This window comes from Spermophilus citellus (genome assembly GCF_964194105.1).
Source record: "Spermophilus citellus genome assembly, chromosome: 3".
Taxonomy (NCBI): domain Eukaryota; kingdom Metazoa; phylum Chordata; class Mammalia; order Rodentia; family Sciuridae; genus Spermophilus; species Spermophilus citellus.
In genome coordinates, this window is record NC_138184.1 from 182,838,948 (window position 1) to 182,855,750 (window position 16,803).

Consider the following 16,803-nt stretch of genomic DNA (forward strand, 5'->3'; position numbering starts at 1 on the left):
TGCTGGGGATTGAATCAGGGCCTCACACATGTTAAGCAGCTGCACCCCCAGCCTCTGAATTATGTGTTTCCTGCTTTTTTTTATATATATCCATGTCAGCCTATGAATGTGTAACTGTAAAATGATTCCATTAAGAAAAAAATATTGTGTTATTTGAACTCATGTATATTAGAATTATTTGGGGACAAGTTACAGCTTCCTTATGTTGACATGTGCCTTAAAAGAAAAGGAGCAGATTTTGTTCCAAAGTTGCTCTTTAAAGGAAACAACTTCACAAGCATCTTTGGAAGTGGTTGTATAGACTTATTTTGACAAAAGTAGCAATATATATTTGTTCAATAGATGGCGCAAGCATTCCCCCATAACAGAAAATACTGTCTATTGAAAAGTAGAGAACTTGGTAATGAAAGCAGCACTATTTAAGTAGAATTAAATAACCTTCAAGACATTTTCTCTTTAAAAATGTAAAAACGAAAAGGTTAGAAGAAGGTTAGTGGTAGTTCATTTTGGACATATCAAACTTGTCAAGACACTTTATCATATTAATATACAAAAACTTTAATGTATAATAGTATATGGATAATCACAGATATCATGAGGTCAGTTTTTACCAAAAATATCTGAGACTTAAAATTCTGAGTATGTGTGTACATGTCAAAGGTTTTCTTTTTATATTAACTATCTGGATTTCATTTTTCATCCTATCCTGCATTCACAGACAAAAATACTGTGGATATAGATTTTAAGCAAATACATTTCAAAATGTAATTCTTAAGATTAAAGTTACAGGATAAAAATAAACGTCATAAAAACCTAGTACAACTTGAATCCTAACCTTATCAGACATGACTCCTTTTTACTACTGGCTTTATTTTGTTATTCATTTGCCTCTAAATAAGTAAATACGTGTGAAAGAAAAACTGAACATCAATGGATACTTTTCTGTAATAGTCTAGAAAGTTTGGTTAGTTAAATAGCATATTCTTAAGAACCTAAGAAGATAGACACATTAGTGCACACCTGTAATCCCAGCAATTCAGGAGTCTGAGACTAAAGGATCACAAGTTCCAACCAGCCACAGTAACTTATCAAGGCTCTAAGCAATAGGAAACCTTGTCTCAAAAAAAAAAAAAAAAAAAAGAAACACCTAGGGATGTAACTCAGTGATAAAGCACCCTTGGGTTCAATCCCCAGTACAAAAAAAAAAAAAAAAAAGACTAAAAAATTCAGTAGTTTGCATACTTAATGCAGGTCCTCTATGGAAATATTGCTTTTGCCTAATAAGTAAGAAGAGGTAGTTTTTGTTGTTATGATTTGTTTGACATCATAGAATCATAGATATGGTTCATTTTAAGAAAAGGTATACTCAAGTTTCTCTTCCCAGCAGCTCAAAACTTTTTTGTTAATGAGGGACAAAATTGAAAAAGTCATCACCGGGGCTGGGGATGTGGCTCAAGCGGTAGCACGCTCACCTGGCATGTGTCTGGCCTGGGTTCGATCCTCAGCACCACATACAAACAAAGATGTTGTGTCCGCTGAGAACTAAAAACCAATAGATATTTAAAAAATTCTCTCTCTCTCTCTCTCTCTCTCAAAAAAAAAAAAAAAAAGTCATCACCAACCCTCCACACCCAAATTTTTTAGTCCTTCAAAAAAAATAGATTGAAATATATTTTGGGATGTTCTACTACTAATAATGATGCCTTGATTTTCATTGTACTCTATAATCTGAAAGGCCCCTTCAGGTGCATCATTCTGCTACATATATGTAATTATATTTGCCTATTGTGGTAAAGGCAAGTATTGCTATTTCTGTTTTACAGATGAGGAAAGTAAAGTTCATTCTGGGTACATAGCAGCTTAAAGGGATGTTAGACCTAAGAGAATCATTTGTGTTTTCTTTGTGTCTTTTATCTCTGCCTCTGATACCCCACAGGTTTTCATTCTTTCATCTCTATTTTGGAAAAAAAAAAATTCTACATCCTCACCATTTACTTCCATATGATGGGATACCCATTGCTTTATTACTCCTGACCTCTCTTCTCTCTTGCCTTTTCCCTTTTCCTTTACTTACCTAATTGGTTAACTTGAGAGCAGAAACTGGACATGAATAGATAAGCTCTTTATATTCTATTTGTCCTTTAAAAGTAAGTTGTCTAGAGGAAGTCCCTGTTCTCTGCGTCTCCCCACATGTGTGTTGTGGACAGGATCTCCCTAGGCATAGGCCTGTCTTTTCCAGCACTGCCTGTGACTGGGCTATGCAAAAGCATGTCTAGAAATGATACTGAACCTTGTAAGAAAGCCCACTACTTACAGAAGTAAATCATGCTCTACAGTTTTCTCCATCAGTATCGAAGGTAGCATTTTGTTCTCTGTCAACTCATTTGTCTCTAGTGAAATTGTTCAGAATGCCAGCAGAGAAATGAGGTACTGAATCATGGGTCCTTCAATGATTCCAACAATGGGTTCTAACAAAGCTCACACATCAGAAAATCATTTTGAAAAGCATACTAACAGGAATTGTTTGGGGATCTTTAGACATATTCTACTTTGTCCGAGGTGCAGAAGCCCTAGGAACCTCTCATTGGGGTCAGGTGTGATATGTGCTGGATCTCTGAGGCTCCATGCCTACTTTCATGTCAGCAGCTCCATACTGCCTTTTTGTTTTGATCTTCTGCATTAAGTTAACATTTAGGGTAACACTCTGCTGCTAAAATTATTTGGTTTTTCTTGATACAAATAAGTATATAAAAAAGCAATTTTATGAAACATCCAGACTACCCAAATCTTTTTCTCTTCTTTTGAGACATATCATATACTTTTTTTGCTTAAAATTTTCTTGCTTCATTATGTTTTGTTCTTAATAACCAAGCTAGGATTAGCCATAGAGTTTATGGACTATTGCCGCAGTCTTGGCTGGGCACAGAATCACGAGCCACCACACACCTTGTAGATTCAAACAGCAATCTTTATTCCCAAACTCACACCGGCCTCTACACACGTTCTGGGGAAATCCCAGTTCTCCCATCGCCCAATTCACCTACTCCAGGAGGCTTTCTTTTCCAATACTTTCTGAATCTCACGAGAACTCAACGGGAACTCAGGCAGCAGGATACGCCCTTCCCCCCCCCCCCCCCAGGGTACACCTTAAACCTGGAACTTCCCTAAACCCAAGGATGGGATACTCCCTAAAACCTGATCAGCTCTAAACCCAGATCCGCCCTGGTCCTTGAGCAAGGTCACCTTACTAAAGCATACATGCAATGTCCCAGTGAATGTCCTCTAAGCAACATGGGGTACGCTGGCAAGGAAATTTCGATGCGTCATTCCTACTTGGCAATGGCCCTCAGCAGACTATGCCATAGAGAAGCTCAGTATCGGGCAATGAGGATGGAGTGGTGAGGAACTGACATGATTGTGGCCCTCATGAAGGGCATGGCTCAGGCCATGGATATGGAAGAAATGTCCCCATGTCACCTTGTGCATGTAAGACAGGAGGAGTGTGACTCTGTGAAGTGTCAGGAAAGGCTGCTCCAAGAAAGGCAGGTGAACAAATGGGAAATGTGAGACTCAAGCAAAATCCATTGAAAGGAAGTGTTGGAAAGGATGAAGCTAAGATGTGCCAGACTGAAAGGGTAGGAGGAACAGCACTCAAGCACCTGGAGGAGCAGCAAGAGTCCAGAGAGTGTTTGTACAGCAGAGTGCTTGATGTCAGCGTGAGCCAGGAAAAGTATCCAAGGCACTCTGCACAGGCAGTTTGTAGATGTGAGCAATCACAGAGCTGTCTACGACCAATTAACATGCCCAGAATGCAAGAGCAGAGTTCCAGAGAAAGATTAACAAGAATCCCAGCAAAGCTGGGTGCTTAGCCTGGGTTGTGGGGCAGCTTATCAAAACAAACGTGTAAGCACAAGGGAGCCAGGCAGGGATGGGCACACGGAAACTGCAGTACAATGTCTGAGCTGGAATTACAGCAAGAATATCTCACTGCTCAATCCCCAAGTCCTAAACCTGAACTTCACCATCCTTAGCTACAATTATGATTGGTCACAGCATAAAGTTGAAGTTCAAGTGACATAGCTTAGATGGAACAAAGCCGTTGGGAAGGCAATTCTGAAACATGCTGAGTGTCAGGAGGAGTTCAAATATCTTTGTAACTAAGTGACATGAAGGTGTCACTCCAGAAGATGGACACAGGCAATTTGTTTCCTAAATCTCAGAGCTTTTCAGGCCTTCCCTCATTAGCTGAGATCAGAGAGCAACATTGCCGTTTAGGAATTGAACATAATCCATGGAGCTTAGAATACAAGTTTTAAAGAAAAGTCTCTTCTCTTTGAATGTAAACCTTCACACACTCCTAGCAAAATTGTGGTAGAAGTGAAAATGATAATGTAGTTATAACTGAGATATTAGTTCATTCCAAACTGAATGTAAAACCTCACTTATATAAATTTATTGCTTAAAGATATTAGCAGTAATCTAGTCCAGTTAATTACCAAAGTGTGTGTTAGCATGATTCCAAAAGCTGTTCTAAAAAGAAAGAACGAGACGCTGCATTTTGTAGACAAAAAAAAAAAAAAAATTTGCTCTTCTGTCCCACCTTTCCTGCCCCTGTGTGTCTTCGTGCACTTGTCTGCTATAGGCACTTAGAAGTCCTGGCATATAAGAACCTCGTTAGCTTTGTTTTACTTATTGTTTCCACATTCATTTGCCCACCAAACCCATTCCTTTTCCTCATAGTGCCTCCTTATACCCAGATGTTCCAAGACTATGCTATAGAAAACACTGAATCCCAAACTGTTTTCATGACTATCATTTTAGAATATAGTTTTTAAAATAAGCATTTCACATGCCTATTTATTTTTTCAATCCTCACTTTGAATAAACTGGAGTAGATATTTCCATTTACAGAAAAAAGAAACTGAGCCCTAAAATGTTTGTGCTGATTTGGTATTACATACATTTTATATAATGTTAAAAAAATATTTGATCATTTTTCTTTACTTTGGTAATATTATTCCTAAAACAGAAGAAATTTTTCATCATCATATTCTTGAACATATTCATACTTTGCCAAAACTTTTGTTTCTTGCCAGACTATTTGCATTTTCAGGGAAAGGAGAATACAATGGAGATCCTTTAAAAAAAAAAAAAAGATTATATAAGTGAATCATTTCCATCTAATTATCAGGTGCCCAGAGTCTTTTTGCCAAGTGGTTTAGAATATCCTTCCCTTCTTCCCTTTGGAATGTGTCAAACTAGACCCTCAGGGACATTCCACTTTTTGCATGTTCTGTCCTCTATTGAAGGGATAGGGCATAGACCCAACTATCCAGGTTAGCCTGGTGGGGATAAAGGAAGATGTTTGGTATCCTCTTTGCATGTTTTCTTTTATCCACTTTTGAGACATTTTGTAATTTGTTTGGAAACCCATTAATTTTCTTTAATTTTTAACAAAGTAGTGAAGCTCCTACAGATGAAAGAAAAAAACTTTAAGAGCATGTAAATTGAGGTAAAACATGAAACCATGCTTTTGCATATTACACTTTCTGGGGTAGAGTTTATCGAGCCAATGCATATATTAATTTCATTTAGCCCTTCTACAGGGTACATGCATTTCAAAGCATGCTGTACACCATAAATATATGTTTTGTCCACTTAAAAATAAATTCTTAAAAATGTGATTTTTACATAGTTTTATAAATATAATCATTGGAGAGATCATGGGCCCTTAAAAATAGGTATTAGGACACTTTTTTCTGATAATTGAATTATAAAAGAATGCCAAAGGCCAATTGTCAAAGAGAAGTATCAGGAAAATATCTTTTAAGATTTGGCCATTCATTGTGACTTGGTTGTATTATTTGGGTTGTGTTTAGCTATTTAAAATTACTTCCTTAGAACATTTACCTAGTGTTCCCAGTTAGCTTTGTGTCTAGATGTCAGGGCATTCACTTCATATTGAGTATTAGAATGTTCCCTTCAAGAATAATCAGCTACAGTCCTTAATATCTAAAGGTGGAATGGGGCTTGTAGTCTTATCTTGACAATTGCCTCTATTCATATTCTAGATTGTTCTTCAGCAAACCAATTTTTAAGATAGTTTTTATACCTTAACTATTATACTTATCTGATAATGCTCATATCCGCTGAAATTTATCTGACATTTAAGTAACAGAAGATGAAACTTTTAAAAAAGAAAAATGATGGTTTTTACATTACTAGTTCCATAAAATGTAATGTCCAATAAGTGAAGGATTCTCATTTCATTCAAGTTTGCTGTTATAAGTCACCTCTGTACACAGCACAAACATTTAACTTCTTGCTTGACAGCAAGAGTTTGGGGTTTTTCTTCAGTCCTGATTTCTCTCAGACTGCCACACAATTTTGTTTGGCAAAGATCCTTTGCTTGCACCCCCACCTCTTGTCCTCTTTCCCATAAGAATTCAAGGAGTATAAAGACCAACTGGAAAGTATTTACTTCTAGATTTCATAATGTGCAGGTCACAGTGTTGTCTGGAATCAGTGTCTTTTCTCATACTGAGCTGAAAACAAAACCAAAACTAAAAAAGAAAAGAAGAAGAGAGAAAGAAAAAGACTTAATCTTGTGGAGTTAAATAAAAGAATGTAGTGAAAAGAAGGTTCCTTTTATGCAAGCAGCATAGAACGTGCAGGGATGACTGCAAGTGCCTGAGGGCATTTGGTCCCTATTGGTTTTCACATCAAATGCAATGGTGCCCACAGATAGCCTGTATTGTTGTCAGTTAAATGGGATCATGAGTGTCTGAAAGGTGTTTGAGAATGAACCGAAAATCATTTTCACAAGTGGATGATTACTTCTGCCACATGTTAACCGAACTCTATCAGAATGGCCTAGCTTTTTGAGCCTGCATTAATTGCTCTTTCAACCTTGACTGAGGTTTCTCTTTAAGAAAGCCCTTTCCAGGACTAACTACTCTATATATTGATTTTTTCTCTTTCTCTATTTTTTCCTTGAAAAATGAAGCCTTGTAGAAGAAAAGGCTTTATCATTCAACATGTAGATGGATTGTTCCATTGAATAAAAAGCTAGACTCATAAGTGATCTGCCAAAAGCAATAGTCCTTTTTTTCCCCCAAGCACTGAATAATTCCCATCTTATGTATACAATTATGTTTTTCAAATATTCATTAGTGATGATTTTTCATCATAAAGTAAAACCATGAACTCTCACAGCATGGTCTCAGAGCAAATAAATTGTCATATTCTCCTTTCTATTAGAACTGTATGCCACCACTCTAATTGAAGCTAAACTACAATATTTAGTAATGTGTTTGGAGAATTTTTATGTGTTGAAGTATTATTTGAACATTCTTCAAGTTAGAAAGATTTTATGAAGTGTTTTTGAAGTTTTGTTAAACTTGTTATTTTATGTTACCTGTTTCTATTTCAAATATGATGCAGAGTGTGTCAGCTATACCCATATAATTAATACAGATTATATTACATGCATACCATGATATGAAGATGAGTTAAATCTCAGTTTTTAAAACTAATAATAAAATGAGTTCTTAAATTTACACTAACATTTTTGACTATGCTTATCAGCAGAGAGTATACAGTATTTATAGAAAATCACTTTGTTAGTAATACTCATTTCTGAGGGTTTTGGCATAAAGGAAGAGAAATCACAGATATTACATGTGTGTCTATTTTTAAAAATATATATTTTCAAAGATGTACTGTGCAAAAACAAGCATTTTAAATAGTTTTATAAGCTTGGCAGTGTTAACACATGATGAAATGTAAGTTGCCTAAGATTTTGCAAAAGAGATGCCTAGTAGTTATGCTGATTTTTGTTTTACTTGATGTTTATTTTTACCAAATTTTATTTTATTCAGTAAATATGTTGTTGAAAGCCATTTTATTGGTACTAGAATATATATTGATTAATGATCAGTGTTTATCTAAAGAAAAGTTTTTATCTTTGCTGTCACAGACAATTTTATAAAGACCAGTTTTGTCCACAAGCAAAACTTTTAGAAGCAGCTGTGGTATGTATATTACCCAGCTGGCTTATTAAGTTAGTTTTTAAGGATCATGTTGATACCAGAAATGTTGTATAACTTTAATAAGGTATTATAATAGCCTTACATAACTATTAATATGCAGAAGATAAAAAATATACTACTTATGTTGTTTGTAGTAATTATTTTGACTTGTTAGCTATTTTCTTAAAGAAAAATCAAGTAGGTGAACACCAAAATTATTTTTTCTTCTCTGGAGCTTTCCCCTACCAGTATATTTTAAATATACAATAAAAATGTTAAAGTTCATTTTCTTATATCTCTGATATTCAGTGATGCAATATGACCTTAGACTGGTTACAAATACAAAAATAGTTTAGGCAAATGAAACATAGAGACATATTTCCTTGGTTTTATGCCTTGGTTCCCTAGCAATGATTCATATTTCCTGGAACAAGTAGTGCTCTTCATTAGAAATAACCTTAGAAAAGGCATTAATACCTGAAGATTACTCTGTGTTTATACTTACTTATGAAACCAAATGCTTTAAGGCTTTAGTCTTGTGTTAAATCCAAGCATTGTGTCAGTGCTGCTAATTGCTTTGTTACCTAATCCTGTGTAAGAAGAGAAGATTTTAAAGTTAAGCAGGCAATTTTTGGTTCAGAGGAACAACTTAATACTTAAGTTGGATGTATTGATGGAAGTAAACACTTTCACATTGTATCTGAGCAGTTCTTTTTAAATAATCCAAAATACTTTAGTTACATGAGTATTGTGATGCAGTATAAATATTTCAATGGAAAAAACATGTTATACTTTGGGCAAATGAGCATCAGAAATATGTGCTTGTGAAAGCTGTGTATTAGAATCTCTTTTGTATCCAAGAAACTCTTTCATATCCCCTCTTAAATAATTATTGGATCAAATTTAACTTCAGTTAGGAGTTTTTCCCTAGGGCAACATTCTAATAGAGTACCAGAGAATGGGTCATGATCGTACAAACTGCTACTGTTTGTTATCTCATTTTCCATCCATTTCTAACTTCACCAAAATAATTTTTAAAAGATGAGAGGGAAAAATGTCTTATTTAAAACCAAATCCTATAGGTTGAGGAAAATGAATAACGGTGAAAGCCCCACCATACCAAAAAACAAATCTGCTTTTTTGTTTAAGGTGAAAGAAATTCACAGTACTCATTATAGGCTGTTCCTCTTATGTTGCTTGATAAATGTTCATTTTATTGGATGATATTATAGATTGTCTCGCCAATCCCAGTTAAGCGTGTGTACGCAGTTTGCAGATATTTTGGCAGGTCTGATTTACATATTCTTAAGAAAGACATTTTGATATGAATCAATCATATAGTAATGACCCAGCAGATGACAAAATGTTGAGGAAAAGCAGACCCACCAGCCAAGGTTCTGTCCCCTTCTAGGCCTGGAAACACTTTTCTTGGATGATGTTCTCCCACATCTTTACCTGGTAGATTCTTTTTTTAAAATACAATACTTTTTTTTAGTTATTGATGGTCCTTTATTTTATTTTGATTATTTATTTGTGGTGCTGGGAATCAAACGCAGTGCCTTACATGTACAAGGCAAGCACTCTACCACTGAGCTATAACTTCAGCCCCTGGTAGATTTTTATTTCATAAAGCACTAAGATACTAATTTGTCTTAAATGTGGAGGACAAGAATATTTGAAAACTAGGCTTAAAAAAATATTGGACTATTTTCATGAAATACAAAGTAAATGACAAATAAATAGCCATAAAGGATCTGCTTAATTAGTGCTATTTCCATCATATATCAGATAGGTGGATTTAGTCCTATCAGCTGCATTTTTTCCCCCACGGTATTCAGTTAAAATTGATGTTTGTTATAATGACTCTGAGATTACTATAGGGTCTTTCTAAATCATAAAAGAAAGATCAAATTATATTTATGACTGTTTGAAGTCAATTCAACTTATTATGTGCAAATTCTCTAAATATTGGTTATAGATATAGATACAGTCTATATAGAATAACTCACTTTTTTTTTTTAAAGAGAGAGTGAGAGAGGGAGAGAGAGAAAGAGAGAGAGAGAATTTTTTTTTAATATTTATTTTTTAGTTATTGGCGGACACAACATCTTTGTTTGTATGTGGTGCTGAGAATCGAACCCGGGCCGCACGCATGCCAGGCGAGCGCGCTACCGCTTGAGCCACATCCCCAGCCCCTAATAACTCACTTTTTAGTAAGCGTAAGGAACAGCATTTATTGTCTGGTAAATTATAATGTCAAGCTAAATGTAACTTTTGCATGTTTTCCTGAAATTTCAAAAATCTATTAGATCTTAGATACCATAAAAGAAATAATTTATAATGTAGCACTGAACATTAAAAAAAAAAAACAGCAATTCAGTAGTGATGCTAGGCATAAAGATGGGTTAGGAGAGGATACATTTTGATTTTTACAGGTGTTATATAATAAACTGATTATCTAATGATTACCAAATATTCAAAGGATTTTGACTCTTTTTCCTCACTCACTCTCACTCTAACCCTCCCAAATGATAATAACACCCATTTGTCTATAGAATTTAGACTGCTCCAAATTCCACAGTGTGAGGATAGCTTTGAAAGCTGGAAGCCTATTTCACCATGAAAGCCTATAGAGCTCTCCACTGTCCTCAAGACAAAAAGAAAAGGATCTTGTCTCTAGATTTTACCTTAGTCACATCAGAAATATTTAGAGTCATAATGTCAAATAATAATAATGTTTTTTTCTGATTAAGAAGGTAAGATGTCCTTTCATATTGCTAGTCGTAGTGCAAAGTGGTACAGTCACTCTAGAAAATAGTTCGTCAGTTTCTTATAAAATCCATCATACACTTTCGATATAATACAACAATCCTACTCCTGGATACTTGTCCAATAGAAATGAAAACATTTGCTCACACCAAGACACAAATGTTTATAGTAGCTTCAATTTTGATATCCAGATGTGTGGAAACAATTCAAATGTCCACCAGCTGGTGAATGGATAAACACATTGAGGTGAATTCACTCAAATAAATATATGTACTGTATAATTCCAACTATATGGTATTTTGGAAATGAAAAACAAAGTCAGAAATCAAATCAGTAGTTGCCAAAGCTGGGATTGTGAGGAAGGGATTAACCATAAAGAGGATGAGGGAACTTGGAGGAGATAGGAATGTTCCATAAGAAATTGGTCATGGTTACATGACTGTTGAAACATTTGTCAAATTGTACACCCAAAGCAGGTAAATTTTACTTTATGTAAACTGCTAATAATCCTTACAGAACACAGAGGAAGAAAGACATAATCAGTATACACATTTTTAAAAGGCAAAAAAGCCATAAAGAAGGATATGAAATCCATCTTTAAGCTCGCCAGACAGATATTGACTACAGGTTTAACTTGTCATTGAATTTTCTGGATTTTTCCCATGAATAAAATATGAGCTTGTGTGGCTGCTTGTTTTATTTAGTAAGAATTTTCTGTACATAAGTAATTTTTTCATCACTTTTAATGACAATCTAATCATTTGATCCTTAGATTGCTTTTAGGGTTTTTACTCTTCACCAATATTGGTGAACTCTTTTTTTTCTTCCTCTTCTTTCCTCTCTGGTTTTTAAATATGTCCCTTAGGCCAAGAATCTGCTTTCATACTCATGAAAAAGCATGTAGACAATGGGACTTGGTATCTGATCCCAGAATTCATGCTTATGGTGAAAAAATTAAATGTGTTGAAGAGAAATTTAATATATTCTTACTTGGTATGGTTATTTTGCTGTTGTATTTCATCCAGGTTCATTTTTTGCACTAGAATTTTATCTAATATGAAAACATTAAAAAGAAAAAACATTATATTATTTTCTGTATAATATTTATAACATTATTTTGCAGGTAATCTTTTGTTAAATGTTATTATTTTCTTGCATTGGGAGCTGGCAAAATTTATATAACAAATTAGTTTCTGGATATGTTTGATCCTTTGTCACTTTTGTACATGTTCAACTGAATTTTTCCTTAAAATGCAACAGCCTAAACTGCTTTAGAGTACCCACATGCATACCTTGGTTCTCGTCCCCGATTCCTTCTTGCTCTGTTTGTCATAACATATTCCTGTGATACAAATACAACATTCCCAAATACAATGTGTATGTGTCCACCAACCCCTATGCTTTCTGTCTTCAGAGAAACCATACATTCCAAATTTATTAATCCATGATTTTGAATGATGTTGCTGCTGACTGTTATTCTTCACGCAGGATCTTCACTGTCAATCAACTCACATTAACTTGCTTGTGGTGTTGATGGTTTGTGTCACTATTCACATTCACTTGTGTATGAACTGGTTGTCCAGCAGTCTGCCAAGTGAGACACTTGAAAAAAGCTGAGAAGCAGACTGTGGTCACAGGCAAAGGTTCTTTCAGAAGCCCTCTGTGGCTGCTGGGCAGCTACTGGGCACACATCTTGTTGGTATGCTTTTATAGAGGACAGCTGTCATCTCCACAGCATCTAGTTCCTGAGGTCATTGCTGTTAACCCCGTAATAGGAACTTAGGTGTGTGCATTTCAAGAGAGGGAAATTATGTAGGAAAAAGACAGAAAGAGAACAGCTGAACACCTATCACTAGAACCAGAGAAGAGAAATTAGAGGCTAGAGTAAAGGTATGCAAAGGGTTTTAAGGGGACCTTGAGAAGAAACAGTGAATCAGGTGAGAAGAGGAGTAGATATTTCTGCCAGTCATTAAATGAATTCACATGACATCTAAAAGCACAAACAATGCTATGAAGGGTAACATGAGTGGCAGAAAGAAGCTCACCAGATGCTTCAGCTAGCTTATGTGGGTAAAAGAAAATGTGTAATTGATTTGAGCAATTTAGATGATGTTTGCAATGCAACAACCCAATTGTTTTTGTTTTGATTTTTAGTAACTCATTTTTTCCCTGATTCTGATAAGTTAGAAAATACAGCAAACCTAAATCTACCATAATTATGTTACTCACAGATACTGTTATTAGTATTTTTGTAATATTCATTTTGCATCTATATTTCTTAAAAATTTCAGATCACTAAGGATGGTGTAGTATTGCATTCTGTTCTTTTTAGATACTATATAATGAGATATTCACTATGTTATTAATTTTATCAAAAACTAAAACAGTAGGACTGTTCTTCTTATTGTGGTGCTATGCTACAGGAAAACAGTCTTATGTTACCCTCCTCACTGGTAGCAAGTTAGAGTGTCTATTCATTTCACCACACGTTAGCCAACGTTCCACTCCATTTTACTCTATTCAAAGGGGACAAGAAGTATGCTTGGTTTGTGGCAAAAGATTATTTAAATAAGAAGCTAAAATTTCAGCCATGAAAAATGTGAGAGGTGGTCTGAAGACTTTAAGCCCCTAAATAAACTGTGTTAGCCACAGTGTTTGCTGTTTTGTTTTAGTTTTGACCCATGGGATATAATCCAGCATCTCAGGCATGCTCAGCAAGTGCTCCCCCACTGAGCTATACCCCATGATACTCTTTTTTTTTTTTTACCGTATTTCTTTAATTTTAAAATTAAGTCTCTATTTTTGCTTTTGTAGGAGGGATGTGTATGTGGTTTCATGACATAATTTTTAAATAGTTATTTCCTTGATGAGCTCACCCTGGATTACATTTTAATCTCTTCTTTTACCTTCCTGGATACCTCGGCATATCTCTATATATTCATTCAGAACCAAAATTTAGTCTCAAATGATTGACCACATTAATCATTACATAACAGCTGACAGTTAAAAGCCATGGGTGAAATGATACTAAACTATACAACATCATCTTCATTGTAATCTGAATTTCATATTTTAAATAAAAAGTGAAATGAGATACTTCCATTAAGTCAGGTAAATCCTAAGATGATAGAACTGGAAAATGTTGGAAATCAGGAGATCCAGGCCTGTGGTTTGATACATGAAGAAATGGAAACACATCAGTATAGGCACATCTCAGGGTCACCCAGCTAGACAGTGACCTTTCACCCTGGGTTCTTGACTCTATAGGTAGCTCCTTTCCTGGCTGCACTATCCAGGTCTGGTCATTTGAGATCTGAAGCTTTTAGTACCATGTCCTCAGTTTGCAGCCTTTGTCTCTCCTAAGAAGTATGTGCAAGAATAAAATTCCAACTGGTTCTTTGATTATCCTTTCTAACTCCTACTTTGCTCAATTTGTGGTAAGAACTGACAAATTGATAAGCCACATAAATCAATTTCCTTTCAAGAACCTAGAACAAGCTCAGTCATTTTGTAACGCAGTATCTGCGTGTTGTCTCAGATTCCAAATGAAAACAGCCTTGAGCTGGCTGCTCTCAACGATAAACACCTATGGAAGAAATGTGATTACAAGGAACCACAACATTATTCATGTGAAATGTTCTTTTTCTTGTTTGTTTTTCATACCAGATATCTGTATGCCCTTGGACAGAAGGTTTGGAAAAGATGGAAAAAACGCTACTTTGTCCTTGTTCAGGTTAGTCTTTTTTTTTTTTTTCCTCCTGTTACATAATCAATCTAAGACATGGTTCTAAAACTTATTTATGTGAGTTATATCTATCACTATTTACTGTATTCAAAAAAGCTTAAGAAATACTTAATTCCTTTAAAAATAAAAGCAGTAAATTCATTATATGCCAACTTAAATTACATTCTTAAATGAAAGAACTATTTCCCAGGCCAAGCAATTTAGTGAAATGAGTGGCATTATTTGGTGCGTTTTCACATCTCTCTGTTGTCTGGCATCAGAGAATGCAGCTATATTCTCATATCAGTTTCTGCATGCAGTTTGTTGCAATATTGGATAGAGCATGGTCTCTGGAAAGCACTACTGTATACTTGTGAGCAAATAAATATGAAAAAGGCAAGATACTTCTGAATATTGTTATTAAAAATCATTTTAACCTTACAGACCCTCTGAAAGGATTTTAGGATCTGCAAGATTCCCAGAGCATCCCTTGAAAACAGCTGATATTTTAAAGATAAATAATAATTCATGAAATCACTCATTTTTGTGCAACTATGCCATATAGGTTACTAATCCACATGCATATGTTTTGAAATCAAGTTGACTGTTGATTATTGATGACTAGATTCTGAATGTTGACAAACTCACCAAACAATGCCACTCATTTCACTAAAGATTGTTGGTATAGGTGGTTTGGCTAGCTTTTTAAAATCATGGATAACCTTTGTTCATAGAACATACATATTAAATTAAATTTAGATTAAATCATAACTTTCCAAGTTAAAGTCATTTGATTTCATGATAAATTCATGTGATGTCATTTTCAAAGGAAATATCTGAAAAGAGAATCACTCTTGGAATTCTTAAAACAGTCTAAAATCTCAACTATTCCCACAACACATGAGGCAAGCTTGACATGGTAAAATGCCAAGGAAGGAAAATTAACATTTTCTATCTTCCAGAATACCACCATGTATCAGTTATTGAATAAAGTCACCTCTATTAATGTCCCATTATGCCATGATTTCTTCTTGAAAGTTTAAAAATTCAGTCAAAAGTAGATTTACCTATATGGCAGCCACATGCCCCATTTTATTCCCAATTAAAATGTGGTTAGAACTAATCTAATAAAAGATTACACAGAGTTAATCTATGGTTAGAGAGCTCAAGGGTTCCCTGTTTAAAGTTCTGGGTGATCTTTCTGGTTTCATTACTTTACATTGGTACAATAATTTAAATATATTTACAAAGCAATTTGAGTGTAGATCTTTCTGGAGATTTTAATTTTATTCCTATCTCAAAAATGTTTCACCTACATCAAATTCAACAAGTTTGTCCCAGTTATAGGTCTTTGTTGAGTTTTTGAAAAGCATGAATCTTCTTCAGTTATATTCTATACATTCATGTAGAATTTTATTTAATTCCGAAATTTCATTAGTGTTACTGGCTTAAACAGTTTGGGAGCAAACCAAGCTACCTCTTAATAAGCATAGAGTTTAACTGGTAGAAATATGTAGGAAAGAAGTGAGACTGTGACCCAGTAACCAAAATGTCCAGTGGCTCATTTGCTTTAATCAATGAGCGGAGAACACTTGTTAGTCTAGAGATCTGGTTTAAAAACTGTAGGCCCAAAGAGTTTCTAATGTACTGATTGTTCTAATGTAAAAATTAGTCTTTTGTAGACCAGTTTTAGGATGTCAAATGATCTCCTTCTGCTTTTGACCAGAGAAAGTTTGGGGCAGGGGAGATCATCTTTTTCCCCTTCTCTTATTTTCTTGCATGTGATCACAGGAATCAAAAGTTATAGACATGAACACTTTGATTATCACCCATTAGACAGTTTAGAAATGAAAGAAGGAATCGTAATACTTTGAGATTGTTAATTGGTAGGTATTTGGAGAAAATGACCTGTGGAGATAAAAAGTCCTCCCAATAGCTAAAGTATATATTTTACATTTTAAAAAGCAAATCTTGTGTAAATCAAAGTAGATGGTTAATGCATATGCTTCAGAATTAAAATGTAAGGGAATATACCCCCCAAACCATAATGCATATGGATTTATTCTACCTGTAGTAACAACTTAAAATTGAAGTCATATTTAAATACCATGTATGTACGTGCACATATGTACATATATACACATTCACTCATAGAATCTCATTCCTGAATGTATTAAAATATACATGCCAGTTGTCTGAGAACTCTTGGAAGTTTTAAACAATTGAATCTTCCTTTCAATTCCAAATGTAATGGGAAGACAAATTGAATGCACTCGCTTC

General features: G+C 34.8%; 1 protein-coding gene across 5 annotated transcripts in view; it reads left to right on the forward strand.

Annotated features, from left to right (window-relative positions):
* Positions 1–16,803, forward strand: part of CADPS2 (calcium dependent secretion activator 2) — a 548,538-nt gene that overhangs the window by 336,527 nt on the left and 195,208 nt on the right. For all 5 annotated transcript variants that reach the window (XM_081286753.1, XM_081286749.1, XM_081286750.1 and 2 more), the window contains exon 9: positions 14,466–14,532. In XM_081286753.1, the coding sequence (XP_081142879.1) occupies positions 14,466–14,532 (67 nt within the window). The remainder of the gene's footprint in view (positions 1–14,465; positions 14,533–16,803) is intronic.